Source organism: Copadichromis virginalis, linkage group LG10 (assembly GCF_057382275.1).
Source record: "Copadichromis virginalis isolate Kocher_CV1m ecotype Utaka linkage group LG10, C_Virginalis_male_GT1.1, whole genome shotgun sequence".
Taxonomy (NCBI): Eukaryota; Metazoa; Chordata; class Actinopteri; order Cichliformes; family Cichlidae; genus Copadichromis; species Copadichromis virginalis.
The window spans coordinates 1,163,638-1,187,770 of record NC_140627.1 but is presented as its reverse complement, the minus strand read 5'-3'; the positions used below and the strand labels follow the sequence as shown (position 1 = coordinate 1,187,770).

Sequence of the window (24,133 nt, the reverse complement as noted above, 5' to 3'; positions counted from 1 at the left end):
TACACAGTCATACACAGTACGATATGTAGTGAAATGCTTGGACAACTGCTCGTGACCTAAAGAAAACAAAAAAAGGAAAAGGCTATGAATAAGATAGGAAATAAATATGAAAAATTAAAAAGGGTAAATTTAACTAGGAAGGAATAAAATATAAATTAAGGTTAAAAATGAAATAACTGTACAACACAAATTAGAATGAAGGGTAAATTTAACTGGGAGAATAAGATAAAATATATAAATTAAAGTTGAAAATAAAATAACTGTACAACAAAATACACAATATAGAACTATATAAGAATGTATGAAGAAATCTAAATATAAATAAATATATACACAATAACAGCAGCTGTACAAGTATTAACCGGAAATGAAGAATATAGTGACCAGTGTTGTGCAAAACCAATGTCCAGAAAGTCCAGTGTGTGTGTAAGAACCATATGTGTGGGTCAGTACTGTGTGGTGGTGTGATTGAGAGACCGTATCGCCTGCGAGAAGAAGCTCCTCCTCAGTCTCTCTGTGTTGGTCTTCAGGGAGCGGAATCGCTTTCCTGACCTCAACAGAGAGAACAGTCTGTTGTTGGGATGGCTGAGGTCCTTCACCATCTTCCTGGCCTTGGTCCAGCACCGCCTGCTGTAGATTGAGTGCAGGTCAGGGAGCTCGGAGCGGATGGTGCGCTCAGCTGACCGCACAACCCTCTGTAGAGCTCGTCTGTCCTGCATGGTGCTGTTCCCGAACCAGGTTAAGATGTTTCCCGCCAGGATGCTCTCTATGGTGCAGGAGTAAAAGTTCCTGAGCACCTTGGAGGGCAGTTGGAAGTCTCTCAAGCGTCTGAGGTGGTAGAGACGCTGTCGGGCCTTTTTCACCACGGTGTTGATGTGACAGGACCATGACAGGTCCTGCGTGATGTGAACTCCGAGGTATTTGAAGCTGTCCACTCTCTCCACTGGGCACTCGTTGATGACGGGGGTCTGGTAGTTCCTCTCCTGCTTAGTGCTGAAGTCCACTATCAGCTCCTTTGTCTTACTGACGTTTAGAAGGAGGTTGTTCCTCTGGCACCAGTTCTCCAGATTCCTAATCTCCTTCAGGTAGGCCGTCTCGTTGTTATCAGAGATCAGGCCCACCACGACGGTGTCGTCAGCAAACTTGATGATGGTGGTGGAGCTGGTAGTGGCCACACAGTCATATGTGTACAGAGAGTACAGCAGGGGGCTCAGAACACACCCCTGGGGGGCTCCAGTGCTGAGAGTGGTGGAGGCTGAGACATGTCCGCCCATCCTTACTGCCTGTGGTCTGCCAGTTAGGAAGTTGGAGATCCACTGACACATAGATGAGCTGAGTCCCAGATGCTCCAGCTTGGTGGTGAGTGTGGAGGGAATTATGGTGTTAAATGCAGAGCTGTAGTCTATGAAGAGCATTTTAACATAATTCCCCCTTCTAGTGTCCAAGTGAGTGAGTGATGTGTGGAGGAGATGAGAGATGGCATCGTCTGTGGAACGATTTGGACGGTAAGCGAACTGTAGTGGGTCCAGTGTGTCTGGTAGTGAAGAAATGATGAAGTCTCTGACCAGGCGTTCAAAGCACTTCATCACTACCGAGGTGAGGGCTACAGGGCGATAGTCATTGAGAGAAGCAGGGTGGGGTTTCTTCGGGACAGGAACAATGATGGACTCTTTGAAGCATGTGGGGACCGACTGAGATAAAGAGATGTTGAATATCTCAGTGAACACAGGAGCTAGCTGGTATGCGCAGTCTCTTAGGATACGACCTGGGATGCCGTCTGGTCCTGCTGCTTTCCTGGTGTTCACTCTCTTGAAGGCTCTCCTTACTTCATGCTCGGAGATGACGAGCACGTTTCCGGTGCTGGCAGTATCTTCCTGTCTGCAGCCGTTAGCGCCGCTAACACTAGCATTGTTGGAGACCTTAGCTGCAGCCTCGAAGCGAGCATAGAAAGTGTTCAGCTCGTCTGCCAGAGTCACGGCCGCGTTCGTCATACCGGTTGTTGGTGCTTTATAGTCCGTTATTGTCCTTAGTCCCCGCCACAGGCTCCTAGAGTCACTCTGTTGGAGTTGTGACTCTAGTTTCCTCCCGTAGCGCTGCTTCGCCTCTTTCACCGCCCTCCGCACGTTATATGACGCGGCTTTGTACGGGTCCATGTCCCCCGTCATGAGTCCCGTGTTGTAGGCAGCGGTGCGGGATCTCAGAGCGTCGCGGATGGTTTTATCCACCCACGGCTTCTGGTTGGGAAACGTTGTGATAGTCTTTGTCTCCACGGTATCATCCGCTAGTTTCCCGATGAATCCCACAACCGCTTCCGTAAACACGTTGACGTCATCGTCGGAGCTGTTTCTGAACATGCCCCAGTCTGCGTCATCGAGTGCGTCCTGTAACGCGGCCACCGATTGATCCGTCCAGCGCGCGACCTTCCTCTGAACCGGAACTTCCTGTTTCAGCCTTTGTTTGTATTTTGGCATGAGGAAGATGGCGGCGTGATCAGATTTGCCAAACGGGGGGCGGGATTGTGCCTTGTAGCCGTCCTTGACCGTAGTGTAGCAGTGGTCCAGTGTCCTTTCACCTCTGGTGGGGCAGGTGATGTGTTGATAAAAGTTCGGCGCTGCGCGTTTGAGGTTGGCGCTATTAAAGTCCTCCGTCACAATAAGCGCAGCGTCCCGGTGTTGTGTCTGGTGCTGTGTGAGTGCCTCATGCAGCTCGCATAAGGCGGTGACCGTGTCCGTTTGTGGTGGAATATAAACGGCACTTACAATGACCGATGTAAATTCCCGAGGTAGATAAAAAGGACGACACATGATGGACAGTAGTTCCAGATTTGGTGTGCAGGAGCGTGTGAGAGGAACAACGTTCGCACTGTTGCACCAGTTGTTGTTCACCATTAAACACACGCCGCCTCCCCTTGACTTCCCCGAGTCCCGTGTCCTGTCCATGCGGTGAACCGAGAAGAACTCGGCCGGCTGGATGGCGTGGTCCGGCACCGCTGGGTTCAGCCATGTCTCGGTGAAGCAGAGGAGATTGCAGTCCCGAATGTCTCTCTGGAACTTTATCCTGGCCCCGAGGTCGTCAAGCTTGTTCTCCAGTGACTGGACGTTGGCGAGCAGGATGCTAGGCAGAGGTGTGCGGTGTGCACGAGCTCTCAGCCTGTTCCTGACGCCGGCTCGCTTCCCTCTAGGCCGCCGCCGCTTCCCTTTGTTCTCCCTCGAGATCTCACTCGGCCAGCTCGGATCCGGAGTTAAAAATTTCGAATTGTGAGTACATTGTAAACCAATAGAAACAAGAGTGTCACTGTCATACCTAATGTACCCAATGGTGATGATTTTGCCGATTTAGAAACGCTGAAAACTAACTTAAAAAACAAAGACAAAGAAAAAGTGATCGGAGCAGTCGTGACGGCAGCCGACCTCACCGGCGCCATCTTAAAGATAACTCTTTATTGTCATTGCACAGTCATCCATAGTACAATGAAAAAGGAAAACTGTCCCACGTCGGCACTACCACACCACACAGTAACTTAAGTAATAAAAAGAAAAATGAGTGTATATTTATTGCACCTTGTTCTAAATATAAATATTATTATTGTTATTGTTGTTACCCCCTAAAAAAGTCCAGGGAGGTAGCCAATCAGGTCAGCTGTTAGCATTGATCAGGGCTGTTGCCCTGTTGTAAAAGCTGTCCTTGAGTCTATTTGTTCGGGACCTCAGCAGCCTGAACCTCCTGCCAGACGGCAGCAGCTTAAACACCCGGTGTCCTGGGTGTGTGCAGTCCCGTAGGATGCTGTGTGCCCTCCTGAGACAGCGAGTGCTGTACAGGTCCTTCAGGGAGGGAAGAGGATGTCCAACGATTTTTTGGGCCATATTGATGACCCTCTGGAGTGCCTTTCTGTGTGCTGTGGTGCAGCTGGAGAACCACACACAGATGCAATATGTCAGCACACTTTCAATGCAGCAGTGGTAGAAGACGGTCAGCAGCTCCTTCAGGTCCATTTTTCTGAGGATTCTCAGAAAGTGGAGACGCTGTTGGGCCTTCTTTCAAACCACAGAGGTGTTTGAGCTCCATTGGAGGTCTGTGTCTATGTGCACACCCAGGAACATGAAACTGGACACCCTTTCTACCCGCTCCCCGTTGATGCTGACAGGCTGCAGCTCAGACTTCCTCCTTCTGAAGTCGACTACCGGCTCTTTTGTCTTGGTGGTACTGAGGTCCAGGTTGTTGTCTGCACACCAATCTGCCTCTGAACCTCAGCTCTGTACACCGTCTCGTCTCCCCCAGAGATGGTGTTCAGTGAAAGTTTGCTCACACATGTAGGTAGAGCCAAACAACACCAGCATCTTCATGTCTTGGAGGTTTGGAGGCTGCAGTTTTATCCAGTTTCATGGAGTTAAACTTTAGAAACTTCTTTAGAATAGAGTAATACTAAAGATTTATCAGTTTACATTGTAACTCCTGTAGTGCTGTCTGAGGGTCCAGTGACACTAACTGAAGTCAATTCTCAGTCTTTTCAAAATCTGAGAATTGGCTGCAGAGTTCTCTGTGCAGATCTTCCCTGCTTCAGTGGAAACGAGCGAATGTGTCGCCCAACATTTGTCTTGAGAATGAAGCAAATCATTTTGGCTTTGAAGGCTTTCACATTATATTTCATGCACAAATTGATGTTTCTGTTGTAGCTTTGTGTTCTGCACATTCATGCATGTATCTCCTGTTTTGAACTTCGGCACTTGCTGAGATACTCATCCCAAAGTCAATAAGTCGGCCTTAGAGTGGTAAAGTAAGTTGTGGTGGTCAGCATTAGTTTGTGCAGAGGAAAAATACATCCAACTCCGGGTTTTCCTCTTTCACTTTATCCTGGATTCTTGTCAGCAGCTCAATGTTTTTTACTGTCAAGTTCAGCAATACAGCTGCAGTGACCTTCACAAGTTTACGCCATGGGTGTTTATATCGTGACGTGGACAGTACAACCACAAGCAGTAATACTCCTGGGAAACATTTAGGAAACCTGGTGGGAATGTCTTGTGTATCCGGCACGGGGCGCTGTCATTTACAGACTGACTACACTTTATATTCAAACCTTTTAAATGTTTTTAAAAGGGTTTCTGTGACTATACAGAATCATAATGTTGAAGCTTTCATGCAGATATTCACTTACAGCAAATAAAGCAGAGGTCGTGCTCACCAAACAAGCAAGATAGAAGGCAGAAAATGATGCCGCCACTTTATGGTTATTGCTGATTTATTTTGTTTGAAGCACAAATAGATTGTTAAACTGCACTGCTAATGTTTTTATTTAGTAAAATTCAGTTCATGGTGCGTTTGGGATACAACAGGTCAGGCAAAGAGCACTCTGATAATCATGGATCTTTGTGCGTTTCTCTCAAACATGGCAGGAATATGTGCTGCTCTGCTGTCTAAGCCAGTGGTTCTCAAACTGTGCACAGCCAGTACCACCTCAGAAAATATATGGCCACCCTTATGATTAAAGTACAGTAGTATCAGCCTGTTTAACAACATATACAGTTTACACGAGACTATTTTATTTCTTATATGATTGTTATTACCTGCCATAAACAGTCATAACTGTACTTGACTGAAATGCCCATCATGTGACAAAATGACTGCATTAAAACATTCAACAGCTTCATGAAAACAATCGAAACAGAAACAACAAATTTCCCACTTGTGGCACTAACAAAGATTGATCTTATCTTATTTGGTGGTCATTGGCAACTTGGCCTCCGTACCTAAAGGGACGTGCATGGCTCCGTAAACACACCTTCAGCCTTAGAGGCGAGTGAAGAGCCGACCTTCTCATAGATACGTGGTGCAAATGGAAAGAGAAAGCACACGGCCGTGTCTGAAAGTGCCAGGTATTCGCTGTGCCGTGAACCCTGTGATGGTTTCATGCATTCATTACTAAGAACATCGCCGCACTCTGCGCACAGCGTCCTGGGCTCATCCTCTGTCCCACTCCAAAAGAATCTGAACTTGATGTGACTTCAATCACGTCTTCACTGTTTTGCGTCGTTTGATGCTATCACGCACCAGAAGTTTCACGGGTATTGCTGAAGTTGCTACTCACACTTGTGCTGGGTTCACTGTCGTCGGCTTCAGTTTCTGCTGTGCCGGTCAAAATATTCACTACAGTTCTCCTTTTGATACTTCCTGTTTGGAGCCAGGATCGCTTCGCTTTTGAACTGTCATTTTTCATGCGTCCATTTGCCATCACGACTCAGTTTGTCAACCCTTTGAGCTACTGGTTAGGTTGGCCTAGTCAGCGTGCCTGCTGAATACAGCTTTTCAAAAAAAGACAAAATCTAGTTTAAACTCAATTTCGGTTATCTTGCAGTAAAGAACATTTAATGTATGCATATTTTAAATAATTATTTAATCTTAAAAAAAGTCTTGAAGACTTCCTGCGTACCACTAGAGGGAGCCCATGTGCCATCAGTGGTACGCGCACCACAGATTGAGAACGACTGTTTAAGCAAAGAAACTAAATGAACTAAATGTCAGATCATTCAATCAAGTGGAAAGGACTCTGCATATTTTTAAGTTGCACTTTATTATAAATTGAAGATGATGTCACAAGGTTTACAGATATATTAACTCCAGTTTTATTAACATACCATATATTCTGTTATACTGTGATTACATTTTTGTAAAGGATGAAACACATCAGAGGGATTCACACAGGTGGCATCCACTGAATAATGCCAAAGTAAGCAGGCATTACTGTGATCTTTGCCGCCATAACTGTTAATTAGTTAGCGCTTAAATGGACTACCACACAGTGCTCCCACAGCAGCTTTTCACTGGCCTCATTAATCACCCAGAATGTTTAAACGAGCGTTTCCAGTTTAGAACTGCATTTAAGAAAACTCTGACCTCAGAATATCACTCTTCTTATCATTGGTAATTTTGAGAGCATGTGCTCTCCTCAGGAGAAATTGTCACTTTCAACAAAAACTAAACATTCAAGTAGGAAAACCTTAAATGTTTGGACATCACAGTAATCTAGACATCACTTTATTGGTGGTCTTCTAATGTCCATTTTTGTGAAAGGCAGGAGGTGCTTGGAAGGCACAAAGGTTGCTTTGTGACTGCCACACGCAGTCCTGTGAGTTAGCCCAAACAGCTCATAAGAGTTACACACCCATCTGCATACATCAGGCTAATACTGGTCTAATACACTGGTGCAGCCCGAGGGGAGAGGCCACCATCCCCACGACTGATGCTGATGTTAACGTGTTTAAGTTACAGTCTGATAACAGCTGTTCCAGTTAACTTGTGTTCATATCTCACTGTTATTGTTAATGTACAACGGGAATCCCAGTTTGTTCGGGGTGGCTAGCAATGAGCACAATGACTGAGACTGATGTGCCTCTGGTCACTGTTTCTGTTTGGTTGATGCTAATAAAGCTTCTTTTTTTTGTTTGATTGGTGTAAAGAACACAGGACCTGCAAGTACAGGCAGAGCTTTAGGCAGCTATATGTGGCTCAAGACTTTTGCAAGGAAATTTAAAGTATAAATATTTGTTTGTAACAGTAAAAATGTAGTTTATGCTCATAATTCAAACTGAAGTGTGAACTAGTAATAAACTAACAAACAATGAGCTCAATGAAAAATGATGTTTTAGCAGCCTCACACACAACCTCCACATCTGGATCTCTGAGGAATATTTTATTCTTTATTACATTTTCTTTTAAATTGTGTAAATTTATTAGATTCAAATGAAATTGAATGCGAATAGTTTTAGTGATCTGCAGTGCAAAATGTCTGAATACTAAAACTGACTGTAAAAAAACCTTTTTACATTTTAACAGGTGAAAATATTTAAAATGAATGAAAGTTGTCATAGAATGTGAAATTAAATTCAGTTTCATTTATAAACATCCAAATTACAGCAACAATAACCTCAAGGGGCTTTATTTTTAACCCTAAGGGGAAAGGTAACTACCCGAGTCAGAGCTTTTGTGAAGAAAGCGCTCTTGATGCCGAGTAAAAGGATGTGTTTGTAGTCGAAAGGAGGAGGGGGGACTCCCGGCAGCTGCATCTATAGCTTCGGCCTCTTGATGAAACCTGTCATACAAATCCCTCTGTGACCTCAGAATTGTCATTAATGCCTCTAACAAACATCAGAAGCTGAGCTGTGTTAATGTATGATGTCTTGATGTTGGAATCATAAATATGTGAGCGTGGACAGAATAAATTTACCTTGGTAAAGGTTAGAAGTGTTTGGAGTGCATCATCTAGTGACATCTACCTGGTATTGCAGGAAAATGCAGCAAAACACAGGAAAAAGTTAAATAAATATTTAACAAAAGTTAAATAAATATTTAACTTTTTAGGGAAATTTTGTAGTTTTGTAAATGTTTGATAGGCTGGATTAAACAGCCTAACTGGCCATCGTTTGTCCACAAATGCCATAAAGTTAAAGGTCAAACTTTGAACATATTGTGTCTAACTTTTCATAGTCCTTACTTTAGTTTGTTTAAAGCTTTACTGTAATGTTCCCTGTTAATTCCTGTTCATTTTACCCTAACGACAGACAAATAATACATTTCACCTGTAGATAGCATCTTCAAATTTATGTCACTATTAATAGATTTTATTGTAAAAAATTTTATTATCATTTTTGCCTGTTGCTCCATCTTTTACTCTTCTACTGGATATAAACGCCAATACAGTACATCGTGTCACTCAATGAAATCAGTGTAATGTCTGTGCTTGTCTGTGCAGGGGAGAGTTACGGTGTGGAAGTGTCTTGGATGGATTCAACGACAGATGAAGCTGATTTATGGCAGAGGATGTTACGCTCTGATGGTGAATGGGTGGAGGATGTTTTACCTCTGAGAATGCTGATGATGCCAAAGAGCATTTCAAAGTGACACTGTATCAAATGTATTGATTAATGTGTAGAAATTACACAGCACAGTATATACTTTTAGATGATCCACATCCACAACTAGGTTTTGTTGTCCAAGTCACATGTTAACTCATTCACTGCCATTGACGTCTATAGCCGTCAATGGCAGTGAATGAGTCAATGGGTTTAACTCATTCACTGCCAATGGCTGGCAGTGAATGAGTTAAATTCCTTATTTAATAAGAAATGCAGAAAGCAGAAATGATAATCTATGATGTAAGCATTAATGAACTGTATAGTATGATCAATACAGAAAGCAATAAACAGAATGTTCATTTCACTTTTGGTTTGGTGGTGAAATAAGGATTTTATTCATGACAGACAACACTTGGAAATTTAGATTTCTGACCTCATAACTGGAGATAATAACTATTATCAAAACCATACACACTAACCCCAGAGGCAATGATCTCACTGAATCCTCAGTTTCCCCACATTTAGTTCTGTGTATTGCTGCGACAGATGTACTTCATCAGGATATTTGTATGTCCCCACTCAGTAGTACAAGCCTTCCTGAACATTTTCTTTAGTGGTTATCTCTGGGAGGATGTGCAAGTTATGAGTATAATGTACTGATAAACAGTGGCACTGTTGTTTAAAGGGAGGCTTCTGTAGACACAAGAATAGTCAGAGGTCAAAAAGTATTATTTAGCTCTTGAAGACAAAAATGAATACCTTCCACATTGGATGCAGTATGCAGGGCAGTATTACAGTGGCACCTGGTTTTAAGTCTATTCTTTTAGATTCTGTTCACATTGCAGTTTCTCTCTAGTTGTAACACCATCTTTCATGACCATCAGATTTCACTGTTGAATTAGAACAATAAATCTGCCCAAACCAGACTATTTGCAACATTCCTCCAAGTACAGTAATACAATGTTAAGACTAAATACAGACTACAACCACCTTGTTCTTGTTCAAGTACTTCTTTTAGCTGGTCCATTTTAGAATCACTACTTTGGATGTTTCAGATTTCCTACAGTACATTTAATGCAGCAATTTCAACTGAAGGGCTCTGCTCTGCACTGGTTTAAAGCATTCTCACTGGTCAGTCCCGCCTGATACAATAAATCCCGTTCTATGATTGGTTGTCGCATCAGTTCAATCAAACCGGGGGCAGCTAACCAGCGACCAGCCTCTGCGTTGCTAAGGTAAAGTTCCACAGCTGCGTCAAGCTCAGTCGAGTTTCCTTCAAAGTAAAAGCACAATACTGCTCTTTTTTTCTTCTTGTTTGAAAATACACACACACATAGAAGTATGATCCTTGAGCGATGTACAGTGTATGTATGTGTGTGTATATATATATATATATATATATATATATATATATATATATATTACACACATTCAGTGGTTTTGTTCGTGTTCTTTCAAATATGTTTTACTACACTGACTGCTAATTCAGACACTTTAATGTCACTCACAGTCATTACGCCAGAGCGACTGCTGTGTTTGAAATAAGTATACATGTCGAGTTAAAATGTACGCTTAGAGAAGGCATTATTTTGAAAAGTACAAGCGGAAGTTCGTTTACGTAGTATAGTGGGCTTGTTTCTGGCACGTAAAACTGTAAGATACTGTCAGGTGGGATGAAATAAAGGGCTGTAGCACAGGGAGAACACAGCACTGTGTTTCTTCGGTCACCGTTTTGCAGGAAATGAACGCGGATCCACCTGGAAGCCGTTTAGCGCCGTCGTCGGCAGGCAGGTGTCGTCGCACCGTTGAAGCGGCATTTCATTTGGCATCGCCGCTGGCTGCGATATAAGGTGAATGCTAGGTAAGTAACGGGCACCGCGCATGTTTGCGTTTGTGTATGGCAGTAATGCGAGGAGGGAGCGGGGGACACAGACACGCATCCCACCATAAGTCGAAACCTCCGGGCATAAAACTCTGAGGTGACCACTGGGTATTAGCTGAGGAGCGCAGGAGAACTGCTGCATCGCTTCTCCAGCTGCATATTTGAAGTGTTCTTCACCCTTTACCCTGTTCTTGCTGGCAGGCTGTAGAGGAAACCTCAGGATGAAGGATGTGGAGCAGTTCTCCTGTCCGTGGATCTGTGGAGGACTGTCACACCACAGCGGCCGAGTGAGCAGACTATGTTAACCCAGGCCAGCCCCCAGACCTCCAGGCTCCCCCGGACCAGCAGACACCGAACCAGCGTTTTTGTACACATCCGCCCGATTGTCCGGGCATCTTGGTTTGGTGTCTGCCTGTTTGCCCTGCTGTGTTATTTTGTCTGTACCAGGTTGTGTGGACCACCAGCGACCTAGCATGACAAAGCACTTCTGTGGCCTGCTAACTCTTCAGCCAAAGGATGTTTCTCTTAATTAAGTACATCCAGACAGAAGTGCTAAGCCTCTTCGTACATATAATGTTTTGAACTGCAGAATCACAACTGTTGTTGCATCTCACATCAAGGCCCACTGATTGACTGCACGCACTAAATAGATATGAATGAGAGGTTGCTGCAGGGGGACCTCTTCTGAGTTTATTGTGGATTTCTGATGAATTGTAAAGGGGACAGAGACACCTACAGTCACATGGCTGGATCATCAGTGGAGTTAGTCCTTTCCTTATTTTGCTTGGATACCTCCTGAAAGGCTCCCCATTGTCCCTGGAATAAAAATCAAAAACAGCTGGTTTGAGTTGTCTCTGTTGAAGTTTACCAAACGTTTCTGTTTTTGTGCCACTTTGAGAGAACTCTGTGATCATGCACTGAAGACAGAAGTGGAGCCTTACTGAGAGTCAGGTTTACACCAAGTCGCCATGCCTATCAGGAAAAAAGGTGAGTTATTATTACATGTCTATCCATCCATTTTCAGAGTGCAGTTATGTGACACGTGTAATTCATGAGACTCTGTTGATACCACATCAAAGTGCATCTTATCTACACTACATTTGTCAGTAGTGTGCAGGGACTGACCGTGAGATCAAAACCACCTGCCTGGTATGAGGTAGTCCCTCGACTCAGACTGGACACGTTGCTTTTAATAAGACAAATACCGCACAGCACAGTGTTACTGCAGTAGAGAGGAAGCAATGGAACGTTTTAATACATCGTCAGAAATATATTGATTGGAAAGTTTGGTGATATGAAACTGGACCTTAGTTCAGAAGAACTCGAGAAGTCAAAGTTATCAGGCCATATTTTTAAGGCAAACTATTTTTTTTCTTCTGACATTTCAGTCCACACTCCACACCAGTTGGTGGCAGTAATGCGCCATTTTGCTGTTTGCCAAACGCCAATAAACAATATAAAGAAGAAGGTGGTGGGCTGCGACTTTGGCTGTAGATTGTTTGGGTCCTGTGTGTGGTGGGCTGTGTCCTCTGTGGATCACTTTTCACTACTTGAGGGTTTTTGTATTTACGGAGCAGTTTCCAGGGTGTACAGGTGAATTACGTCACTGCCATTGTGAGGAGGGTGTGGGGAGGTTGGGCTGCCACAGTGTCACAGTAACATCAGCATCATCATGACAGTAACAGAACTCAAGGTTTCCCAGCTTCGCTGTATTGTAATGTTGCTTGTTAGTGACAAATATAAATGACACAGATGCTTATTTTCATCAGTTTTATAAAACTGTGGATATACGCGGTCCTCTTTAATAAGTCTCAGTTTTCTTAAAATATTTCACACATGCACAAGGCTCTGTTCTGGTCCCATCTTTAGCCAGAAGGGAGAATGAACACCATGAACTCACAACTGTAAGTTCATAGTGAGGGACCGTGGTTGGAGGATTGCAGAGTGCTGCATGCTGCAGCTATCCAGAGATAACTCTTTATAAAGCCTCTTTTACTTCCCACTGGGGAGCTATCCACAGACCCTGCAGGTCAGGCAACTAACCAGTAATGTCCAAAGGCTTTAGAAACAAAGTTACATCCAGGTTAGAGCCAAGTTTTTCCTCAATCATTAAACAAGTGAACGGCGATCGTCTCTGGCAAGTTACAGAGAGATTACAGAGAGATGGAGTAAAACGTAATGGTGCAAACGTAAATGATAGTCTTCTATTTGCACATTGTTGTAAATAATTATTTAATTGAGTCTGTTGTAGAGTTGTGTGGACATCTGGGTGAATCTTTGTGTCCTGGTGTTTGACACAGATTTACTGTCTGTAGGCACAAATGAGAAAGTTTAATTTTAAACCACTGGTCAAACGATTACATCACTAAGAAATTCAAAGTCAGTTGGGGGCAGAGATGGGCAGTAATGTGTTACAAGTAACGTGTTACTGTAATCTGATTACTCTTTTTCGAGTAGCGAGTATTGTAAGGGATTACTATTGCAAAAAGTAATTAGATTACTGTTACTTTCCCGTAAACTGCGTTACTAAACTGTGATTTTGTTTGTGTGAGTGTCAACATGGATAATATGGAGCGATGGAGAGGGTACGACTGTGCAGCGTTTAAAGCGTGGAAGTAATCACATTACTTTGAGTTTGATTCTGTAAAAGTGACAAAAACATCAGCGTCCGCTGTTCACTCTGTGGGAAGAAAACTTCTTTCTACAGCGAAAGATTAAACTTCAAATCTGAGCGAGCAGCGAGCACGCTGCCACGGGAACGTGACGCTCACAGAGAAAGCCCCGGATCCCCCCACTGACATGACCGCTGTGGGCAAACCTCCACCCGCCCCACTCCTGCTAAACAGGTGGCAATAGATTTAAGAGCTGCTGAGTCTTTGATTCTATTTATTTTTTGCTGAGTTTTACTTGCATCTAGTTGAAAGAGTGTAAACACAAAACATTATTTTATTTGCTGGAATATGCAGGAAACAGGTTTAAATGTTAAAGAATTTCTTCAAGTCAAAGACAGTTGCATTAAAACGAATAAAACAAGTTTTAAACAGAGGCTTTTCCATGTGGTTTACATTGTATATGATGGATTATGCAGAAAAAATAGAATTGGGCTGAAAGGCCGGTTGCTTCATTACCTACTCAGGTTGTATATCATGTTTTTAAAAAGTAACTAATTACTTTTGAAAATAAGTAATCAGCCTAGTAACAGGATTACTTTTTTGGAGAAGTAATCAGTAATTAGTAACTAATTACTTTTTTCGAATAACTTGATAACACTGGTTGGCTTGATTCTTGTCCTCTAAAATCATGTATCCATATTTCCCTTTGCTCTCAACAGTGCAGTTGTTACTCTCCATATAAAGGTGGTGATAAAGACAAAGTAGCCCATTACAGACCAGTTTGAAGATGACCTGTTGTCTCCAAATTATTGGAAAAAAGTCATTTAGCAGCAGCTGAAAACACATCTGTTAAATGATGCTGTGTTTTATCCCAGTTTAGAGCTGGGCGTGTTTGCAGGGGCTATGAAGGCTAACCTGTATAAACGAGGTGCAGTGTTTCTGCGTTTCACACAGTAAATACAGAAATGCTTTTACACTCTGTTTTCTACAAGTGTTTTAAACGGGATAAAATCATATTTAGAAAATAAGTTATCACAAGGTGTCTGTGGCACAACGATGGATCCTGGTGTCCCTCTGTTATTAAATGTGTATATTAATGACTGTAACAATATACTTTATACTGATTTCTCCTACACTTGTAAATGATCACGAGGTAAACAGTGTTGCTGTGTTCAATGTGTAGGTATCATTTTAGATTCCACATTGAAGCATGTGAAAAACACTAGTAGCATACACAATATAGTTACCTTTCAACTAGGGATGGGACTCAAGAACCAGTTCTTGTAGAGAACTGGTTCCCAGTAGTTGAATTCCTTGGAATTGTTAGTCTGCTTGCCCATCGATTCTGCTGGAGGAGGAAAAAATGGAGCAATCTACAGTGTGGATATGGACATTACTTTTATTTTTATTGCACAAAAGGACAAGAGTGCAATGTTAAAGTGCTAACTGCGTCCAGGACAGGAAACACTGCATTATACTGCTAACACAACTTTGGCTCTTTGCACAGACAGCATGGTAATAAGCAGCCATGTGAAAGCTCAGTGAGTCCAGGGCCCGGCAGCCAGATCCTGAAATTCAACAGGTAACAAAAGCAGTGATGAGCAGTCAGGCTGAAACCTCCATTTTCATCTGTTCATGTTTCTAAAGTCAAATCAGTGTAGCGATTGCTGGTTTTCATCTTTGGTTCTTGTTGCTAAATACTAAGAGAAACATCATATTTACGTCCTCATTATGACAGACGTGTGTTGGTGTCTGGGACTGTAGGCTGAGGTTTTTATTTTTAAATAGGAATTATGAGATTATTGTGTGTTTCAGTTCCTTTTATGGAGAAACGTGAAAATAATGCAACTAGTAACAAATTAAGTAACATGAGTGTTACTTAACATAACATGAACATTAGTATTCTGTATAATATGTGTAATACATTTTTCTGAACCCCAACACTGATCACAACAAAGGGGCGACTGACCTCCAACACGTACAAACATTTCACGGCGCAGTATTGCAGCTCATTTGCATGAATGTCTTTGATATGCTGCTTAGCAATGGTGGTGCCAGTGATAACCAAATTAGGATAAGAGAATTGATAAGGAATAGAATGTATAAGTGATACTGATTATGGAATTGGAATCACTACATTCTTATCAGTTCCCACTTTCAACACTTTCATTACTCACTTGAGAGAAACAGTGGAAGTTTATTTACTATTAATTTGATCAGATTAACTATCTCATCTCCTGCTGGTCTCAACCAAGTGTTACAAAATGAAAACCAATCAAATCACTGAGAAACCAAGGTAATTTCATCATTGAAGAAACCTTATTAAATATAATAATTATTATCAATAATAAGCTCTGAGAACTTAATTTGTAACCTGGATGTGCAACTTACATTTAATATTGCTTTATTCTTTTTTGCTCAGAAGATACAACCAGAACCTTTGAGGTGATGTCCTGCTAACATCATTTGTTCCTTGATCATGTGATTTTGTGTATTCTTATTACCTGCCCAGAAACTGAATAGTAGTAGTAGCAGATGCATCTTGTACAATGAATCTCTTCTCTTAAGAGAATAATGTACATTTTATAAGTGCAAAATAAATGAATACAAATGCAAATAGAAAACTCTTAAAACAAACAGGAAAGAGTTGAATGCATAACTTTTATTTGCATCAATATAGCATTCAGAGCTGGATTTACTGGTCTGTTTTAGATCATTGACCTGCTGCATAACCCAAGTGCTCTGGAGTGTCAGACCACAAACCGATGGCCAACATTCCCCTTCGGGATTTTCTAGTAAAGAGCAAAATTCATGGATCCATCAGTAATAGAAAGTTGTCCGAGCTCTAAGCGGTAAAGCAGTCCAAAGCTGCCACAGTACCACCACCGTGTTTGACTGTTGTGTGATCTTTTTATTTTGAATTTTGTTTTGTGAGTCCACAGAATACTTTCCCAGAAATGTTGAGGATCATCAATAAAAATGAGACAAGCCATCATACTTGTTTTGTTGAGCAGTGGTTTTGTCGAACTCTGCCATGCAGGCCATTTTTGCCCAGTCTCTTTCTTATTGTTGATTAATGAGCTTAGGCAAGCGAGGATGAGTCGCTAATGCCCTCTTGGAGTAATTTTGACACGTCAGCCACTCCTGGGAAGGTTCACCACTGTTCCAAGATTTCCCCGTTTGTGGATAATGGCTGTCAAAGTAAATCACTGGAGTCCTAACGTCTTAGCAATGGCCTTGTAACTGTTTCCAGACTGATTGGTTCCTATTACTTTGTTACTCATCTGTTCTTGAGATCTTTTAACTTACTTCACTTTGATAGGTTATATTTAAACTCAGTCTTCCAACAAATGTGGAATTTCTGCATTTTCTGGGGTCATCTTTGTCTAATATTAAACTTTGAGGATCTAAACCATGTAGGTGTGACAAATATGGAAAAAATAAGAAATCAGGAAAGGGATAAATACTTTTAAGAGCAGCGTATGTCATTTAGTAGTATTTCATAAAACTCAGTAATTTCACCTACATTAATGTTAAATACAGTGAGAAACTCTACATAGTAGAGTCTTTGTCTTTGTAGGTTCTCAGTCATCCAGGTCATGGTAGTCTAAAGATCTTGGAAAGAAAAGCGTCTGGACTTCTTTAAGTTTTCCTTGAAGACGTTTCACCTCTCATCCGAGAAGCTTCTTCAGTTCTAAGACCAACTGGTGGAGAGTTTATAAGCCCTAGTGGGAGTTTTTAGATTACAAAGAACGTTAGTGCACAGATACAAAAGGGTAACGAAAGAGGTATTTAGTTTTTACTGCAATACAACGCGGAACCGAAGAAATAGTATAAACTGTCTGCGTGTTAGGCTGTCGCTTAAAGTTTTTCTGTTTTCTCGGTGCTCCATCTTCTTGCCTAACATCTGACTAAGACATTTGAGATCTCTTTTATATGCTGACACACAAATGAAGTGTTCTTCTAATTGAGTTTGAAAAGGTGTAACTTGAGAGAGATTAATTTGTACTTAATGTGTTGGATATTGAAGGCCAGTGTTTCTAAGTGGACAAATTGTGTTAAATGGTACAATTTGTGTTCAGAGAGTCACAAAATCAACGAGAATTCTATTTGAATGAACCCAGCAGACCTCTGCTCACAGGTTCTGTTTAGGGTCATGAGCTCTAAACTGCTCGAGCTTCATGTTTTCAGAATTGTCCACATAAGCTTTCCTCCATGCATAAACAACTATCTATGCATCTGCCTTCTGATGTGGAACAAGCCTCCACCCCATACACCACCTTTGAACTGAAACACAGATTGTTCAAACATCAGTGCTGCGCTTCTCTCTGCTCTTGTACCAGGAGGGAGCACACCATGCAGCCAGATCCAGTATGTAATGGAAAAAAAGATCTATTGTATGCCATAAACACCATGCATCACTGTCAGTCCCTTTTATTATCTTATACAACTTTGCCACAAGATATTAAGTGTCTTCATGCATGCTCAATCATCCAGGTAAGTAAATCCCAAAAGGTTGATTCTGTTCATCTGGACGTTTTCAGTGGGAGAAACGTTTCATCATCATCAGGTGACGTCTTCAGTCTCAGCTGACTGCAGGTTTCCAACCTTACAAACAGGACATTGCACAAAGACTGAAACTAGCACCACTGAATGCATGTGATCGATCACTGTGATTGATCATTAATATGTAAATTATGACCACTGATCAATAGCCATGAGTCCCATTCACAGAGAGTTGGTGAATGGCTGCAATCACAGCATGTAAGATGGTGACAGATGTACCTTTAGGCCCCTCCTCCATTCAGAGATGGTCTTTCCCTTTTCACGTAAATGGCCTCCTTGACTCCGCCCTCAAACCAGCGTTCCTCCCTGTCCAGGATGTTACATCCTCATCATTGAAAGAGTGTCCACTGGCCTGTAGGTGTAAATAGGCTGCAGAGTCCTGGCCTGACGAGGTGGCTCTTCTGTGTTGTGCCGTCCTCTTAGCCAGAGGTTGTTTGGTTTCCCCGATGTATAAATCCTGCCAGTCCTCCTGCACTGAACAGCGTACACTATGTTACTCTGTTTGTGTCGGGGGACCCGATCCTTGGGGTGGACCAGTTTTTGGCGCAGCGTGTTTTGGGGTTTAAAAGCCACAGAGACCCGGTGTTTAGAAAAAATGCGTCTCAGCTGCTCCGATACTCCTGACACGTACGGGATCACTGCAGGTGGGCAGCGGTTGTCCTTCTCTCCTGGATCAGCTGGAGCTTTCTTTAGGAGCCTTCCCAGCTTTGACAAAAGTCCAGCTGGGATAACCACATTTACTCAGGGCCTTCTTGATGTTCTTCTGCCTCCCTGGCTGCTGTGTCAGGTTTACGGTACACATCAGCTTTTAGATGTCCCCCATTACTGATGGAAATCTCACAGTCTAAGAAGGCTAACCTGCCACTTTTCATATCCTCCCTGGTGAATTTGATGTGTCGGTCCACTGAGTTAATGTGTAATAGTACTGACCCTTGTATATGAAATGTGTGGAATGAAGACACGGAGCAAACACATGTGGTTGGTGCTGAGAGTGGTCCTGTTGCTGAGGTTGGGGTCATCCTGTCATCTCTTATGAACTACTTCCACTGCTTCAGTGACTGGAACACAATTGAAGAGAGATGTAACATAGTACGAGCCCATCATCTGCGTCCATACTGACATCTCTCACTTCCGAACTAAATTCAAGCTGCCTAATGACGGGTCATGATAGTCTTTCTGGTTTAGCAACCCTACCCATGTCTGCCTGAAGGATGATAATGTTGCTGTCATTAATAAGTGATGTGAGTACCTTCCTCTCCTCCATGCTGATGTTGGATGCTGGTGGCCTTGCATTGCTGAGACAGGCCGAAACTTTCAACATCTACAATGTTGTTGTTTCAAATCGCTTTTTTCTGAGGCACGATTTGTCTAGGCGTCACAGCAAAGTTCAACGCTTTTGCAAGGATGTTTTTCTCTGCTTAGATGACAAATTTTTCACCCACTTGTCCCCATCCTCGGTGTGGCATCCTCTCTTTAGTCGGCTAGTTTCAGTCAGTATGCAAAGGTAGTGGGGAAACCTGCAGTCAGCTGAGACTGAAGAAGTCACTTGGATGAGTGACAAAACGTTTCTCCCACTGAAAATACTTTGTCTCGATGAAGAGAATCAACCTTTTAGCACAGGATATTAAATATTACCAGATCAATGTATATATTTTACATAAATTATCCATGAGAAAAATAAACCAAGGAAACCCCAGAGCCTTTTTTCCTCTGTGCTCTGCAGACACAGCTCGAGCCCTTGCACTTTTGGAGGAATACTGCACTAACCTGAGGAAACCGGAGGAGCAGCAGCTCAAAACTGCCATTCAAAGAGTGATGGGGATTTTCAAAAGCAACCTGTTTGAAGCTCTTCTTGGTAAGTCGCACAGCCACAGTGTATCAAGCAGACAGCATTTGCTTTAAGTTCATACTGTGGTGATTTTCAAAACAAAAGTTTTTGTAAATACATAGATCACTGTGTTGGTGACCTTGTGAAGAGTGAATGCAAGAAGAGTAGCGTGGGCTGGTTTGCAATATGAATGACCGTCACAGTTTCCAGATTGTTGCTGGGGTCCAGCTAAAACAAAAAAGTTCTCCTCAGATACATTTTTATTAATAGTTCTTATCACACTGATTTGTTTTCAAAGGGTCACCTTTCTCATAAGTTTGACTTTAATTACTAACTTGCTGTGATGCTGTTGAAATACGGTGCAACGTCATGATCACAGCTTTGATTGGCAAATCCAGTCAGGGAGAAACTTGTGTATGAATGGTGGACAGAGTAGCGGTGCTGCAAGATCGTCCAATATTTTCTGCTTCAAACTGACAGCATCATTACAAGGTTTTATTAGTGTGTGTGCAATTGTTACACATTCGTTACTGCTAACATCTAAAGATATAGCCAAACACATCTTATAAATTCCTTTAATGGTGAGAAAGATGTAGACATTGCAAGCATAGATCAGTGGTCATTGATCAATGGTTGCTCATCAATGGTCATAATAATTTGCATATTAATGATCAAAAAACTGACCTCACAGCCCATTGTTCGCCAGTGGTGCTAGTTGTAATGATTATGCAAATGTACTGTAAGACTGGGGAAACCTGCCGTCAGCTGAAACGTCCAGATGAACAGAATCAACCTTCGGGGATTTCCTTACCTGGATGGGAGAGCATCCATCAAGACATTGCAATCACAGAGTTCTGCTATGGAATAAATCCCTCCTGAAATAGATTTAATCATCTTACAAAGCATTAGGTGCTTTGTAAGATGATAATCTGGCCTGTGGCATAGTCACTCTGGCTAAACCCCCTCAGTGCAGAGTGGACTCGTGTCTAGATTCAACCCCTTCATCATCCCTGCCTCTCTGGAGTCGTTCCTCTGAGCAGCTGAACGACTCTGATCAAATGTTACTGTATTTTTTGGTTAGTATTAATGGCATATTTTAGCAGGTTTGTTAGCAGGAGAGTTTCCTCTCAGATTTGTAGATATGCTGCTGGATGTGGTTGTGCCATGAGGTATTTATTCTTTAAAAACACAGAAGTACAGATGAGCTTGCCAACTGCACATAAAGCAAACACACCTCCCCGTAACCCAAAGAACGATGCCACCAGTTGTCTCAGTCTGCTGAGCTTGACAGCGAGGTTGATGACCACAGCAGCGCAAAATTCCTTTAGTCTTTTTTATATGTTTGTTGTGGTCAAATTAATATTAAAATGCTGAAACAAAATAATACCCTGAATATGGGACAAATAAGCTATTTCTTTTCTTTTCTGCTTTAGAAAGCTAAATGAACCTTGTGTTAAAACCATGATCTTTACCATCTACTGTCTACTATACTTAATGAATAGCAAGCACCAAGAACATTACAGCGCTCCCTCGTTTGTCGCGGGAGTTACGTTCTAAAAATAAGCCGCGACAGGTGAAATTTGAGAAGGAGCCAACTTTAGTTTTTACAATTGTTATAGATGTTTTAAGGCTGGAAAACCTCTCACTACACACTTTATACACTTTTCTCAGACAGGCACGAACATTTTCACACTTTTCTCTCTTGTTTAAACTCTCAAAGTTCAAACCTTCGTAGAAAAATAAGTTCATTATTATAGGATGAAACCAAAGATCAAACCATGTTTTCAGGTCCAGAACACGGGAACAGAGCAGCTGCCAGAGAATTCAACATTAATGAATCATCAATGGTACGGAAGTAGAGGAAGCAAGAAGAATGAGTAAAGTTTGACTTATCTGACTGTTTTGTTTCGCCTAATGTGCCTTATAATCCGTAAAATATGGTAACTCCTACCAGAAGTCCAACTGTTTGTGCGATGGTTGGCATCTTCCTTGGGTGCTACTGCAGGAGCCTTTGATGGAGCAAAACGTTTCGTCGACATCGTTGTTTGTTGGGGAGAAAACTTACAAACATACAGTGCAGCACTTCAGAGTCACACTGCTGGGATCGAAGATTTATGTAAATTTGACAAGCTGAACACATCCTGTCCTGTACAGCAGACACAGCACAGGATTAGCCAATCAGGAGGCAGAACACAATGCGCTGTAAAAAAAAAAGAAAAAAATGCACAAAAAAAGGCTGGCACCATGATGCCAGATTCTTCACTTCGTCCATGTAGGCCGCCTGTTGTTGGAGATGGCACCCAACACCACTGTGTCGTCAGCAAACTTCACAATGGTGTTGGAGCCGTGGGTGGCCACACAGTCTGAAGTGTAGAGGGAGTAGAGCAGTGGCGAGAGGACACATCCCTGAGGTGCTCCTGTGTTGATGGTGATGTTAGAGACGCATCTACCCACCCTCACCACCTGAGTTCTGCCAGTGAGGAAGTCCAACACCCATGCACACAGACAGCTGTTGAGTTGAAATGTGAGAAGAAAGTATATTCCCTACAGTTAGGGTGAGGAGAGTCCATAATTGCTCATTTACTGTTTAACTGTATCTGTGAACTGCAGTTAGTTAGGTTCATCTTTAGCTGAGGCAGGTCTGTGAGTCTCTTGTAATAAAACCACGTCTGTCATTTTTAAGCTGGTTACATTTCCATAACCTCTTCTCTCTGGAGCCAGCTCCATGTATGTTCCATGGGATAAACCTTAATGTGCCCATAGGTGTGTGTGTGTGTGTGTGTGTGTGTGTGTGTGTGTGTGTGTGTGTGTGTGTGTGTGTGTGTGTGTGTGTGTGTGTGTAACTAATGTTGCACACCGCGTGTGATGCGCAAATGAATAAGAAAAAACATGTCCACTGGGTGTTAAAAAAATGTGGTGACAGGTTTTTATGAGTGCAATATGTAGACCAGAGGGGTGCTAGGTGTTGTTTGATTATGTGTGTGCACATTGAGTGGACGTATGTGTGTGTGTGTCCTACATATCTGTGTGTGCTGTGAGGCTGTAGTGGATGTGCTGATGCTGAGTGTGTATGTCCGAGATATTGCCGCGCACATGTGAAAAGATTGAGGGAGCAGAAGCAAGAGGGGAAAAAAGGGAGGAAAAGGAAATTAAGACGAAGTGAAAAAATAGTCACACACAACTTTCTTTTAAGTTTATGAGCTGTTTGTTACTGAGTAGGAAACAGCTGATCGGTGCAGTGAGAGACGGGAGAAAAACATGCAAAGGCACTAATGGGAGGGATGAAAGAGAAAACGTTTTAATCTCCATGCTGTGGAGATTGACGGTGATTTATCTGTGATGATATCACGATGATTAAAGTATTGACATGAATCAGCTATTTAGGTGTTAATGGAAGAGGAGGAGAGAAAAATCTAGCGGATTCTTATCTGAAGTGTGGTTAATACAACCAGGGAGTGGTGCTGGGGTCATGGTAGAGCTGTCTGTCCACGTAGCGCCGGTCTGTGGCGATGACAGCATACAGCTGCATCAGACTGGGAACAGGACCTTGTGTCACTCCAGGATCTCTTTGGGGAACTGGTCCTGCTGAAGTCTGTTCCTTTCAGCTCATTCTGCTTGGAATGTCTGAATTTGGCCACAATAGGACGCAGTCTTCATACTTCAGGCCTCCTAGTTCAGAGCCAATGGATTCTTTCTAAGCAGATGTTTTTCACAATGCCGTCCGGAAGCTTCAGGAAAAGGTATCACAGTAACTTCTGTGTAGACTTATCAGGAAGTCCTAAAAACTCCCTGAAAAGCCTTCAGCTAATCCAAAATGCTGCAGCAAGAGTCCTGACAGGGACTAGAAAGAGAGAGCAGATTTCTCCTGTTTTGGCTTCCCTTCATTGGCTTCCTGTTAAATCCAGAATTCAAAATCCTGCTCCTCACATACAAGGTCTTAAATAATCAGGCCCCATCTTATCTTAATGACCTTGTAGTACCATATCACCCTATTAGAGCACTTCGCTCTCACACTGCAGGCTTACTTTCAGATCCTGGGACCCTCACCGGGATCTTCAACAAATCCCTCGCACAGGTCCACGGAAGACGCTGTAGCCACAGCACTCCATGCTGCCGTAACACACCTGGAAGAGCATGGAAGCCATGTGCGGATGCTTTTCGTGGATTACTGCTCAGCTTTTAACACCATCCTTCCACACAAAGTGGTGGTCAAGCTACAAGACCTGGGGCTTCCAAACAGCACCTGCATGTGGATCAACAGCTTCCTCTCGGGCCAAAGACAGAGAGTCAGAGTTGGCCACTGCACATCCTCAGCCCTGAGTCTCAGCACGGGCTCAGCCCAGGGCTTTGTGCTCAGTCTACTGCTCTACACTCTCTACACACACGACTGCACTCCTCT

At 42.6% G+C, this 24,133-nt stretch overlaps 2 protein-coding genes across 8 annotated transcripts in view; both read left to right on the top strand.

The window, feature by feature from the left end:
• sytl2a (synaptotagmin-like 2a) overlaps positions 1-9,441 on the top strand; it is a 49,818-nt gene extending 40,377 nt beyond the window's left edge. For all 3 annotated transcript variants that reach the window (XM_085469352.1, XM_085469351.1, XM_085469350.1), the window contains one exon: positions 8,744-9,441. In XM_085469352.1, coding sequence (XP_085325478.1) covers positions 8,744-8,892 — 149 coding nt within the window. In that variant the 3' untranslated portion in view covers positions 8,893-9,441. The remainder of the gene's footprint in view (positions 1-8,743) is intronic.
• Positions 9,442-10,434: 993 nt separating this feature from the next.
• Positions 10,435-24,133, top strand: part of LOC146699599 (disks large homolog 2-like) — a 173,682-nt gene continuing 159,983 nt past the window's right edge. For 2 of the 5 annotated variants that reach the window (XM_085469337.1, XM_085469335.1), the window contains exons 1-3: positions 10,435-10,707; positions 10,930-11,715; positions 19,630-19,761. In XM_085469337.1, the coding sequence (XP_085325463.1) occupies positions 11,697-11,715; positions 19,630-19,761 (151 nt within the window). In that variant the 5' untranslated portion in view covers positions 10,435-10,707; positions 10,930-11,696. Of the gene's footprint in view, positions 10,708-10,929; positions 11,716-19,629; positions 19,762-24,133 lie in introns of those variants that run through there. The other 3 variants (XM_085469338.1, XM_085469341.1, XM_085469342.1) reach the window with 3 other exon arrangements.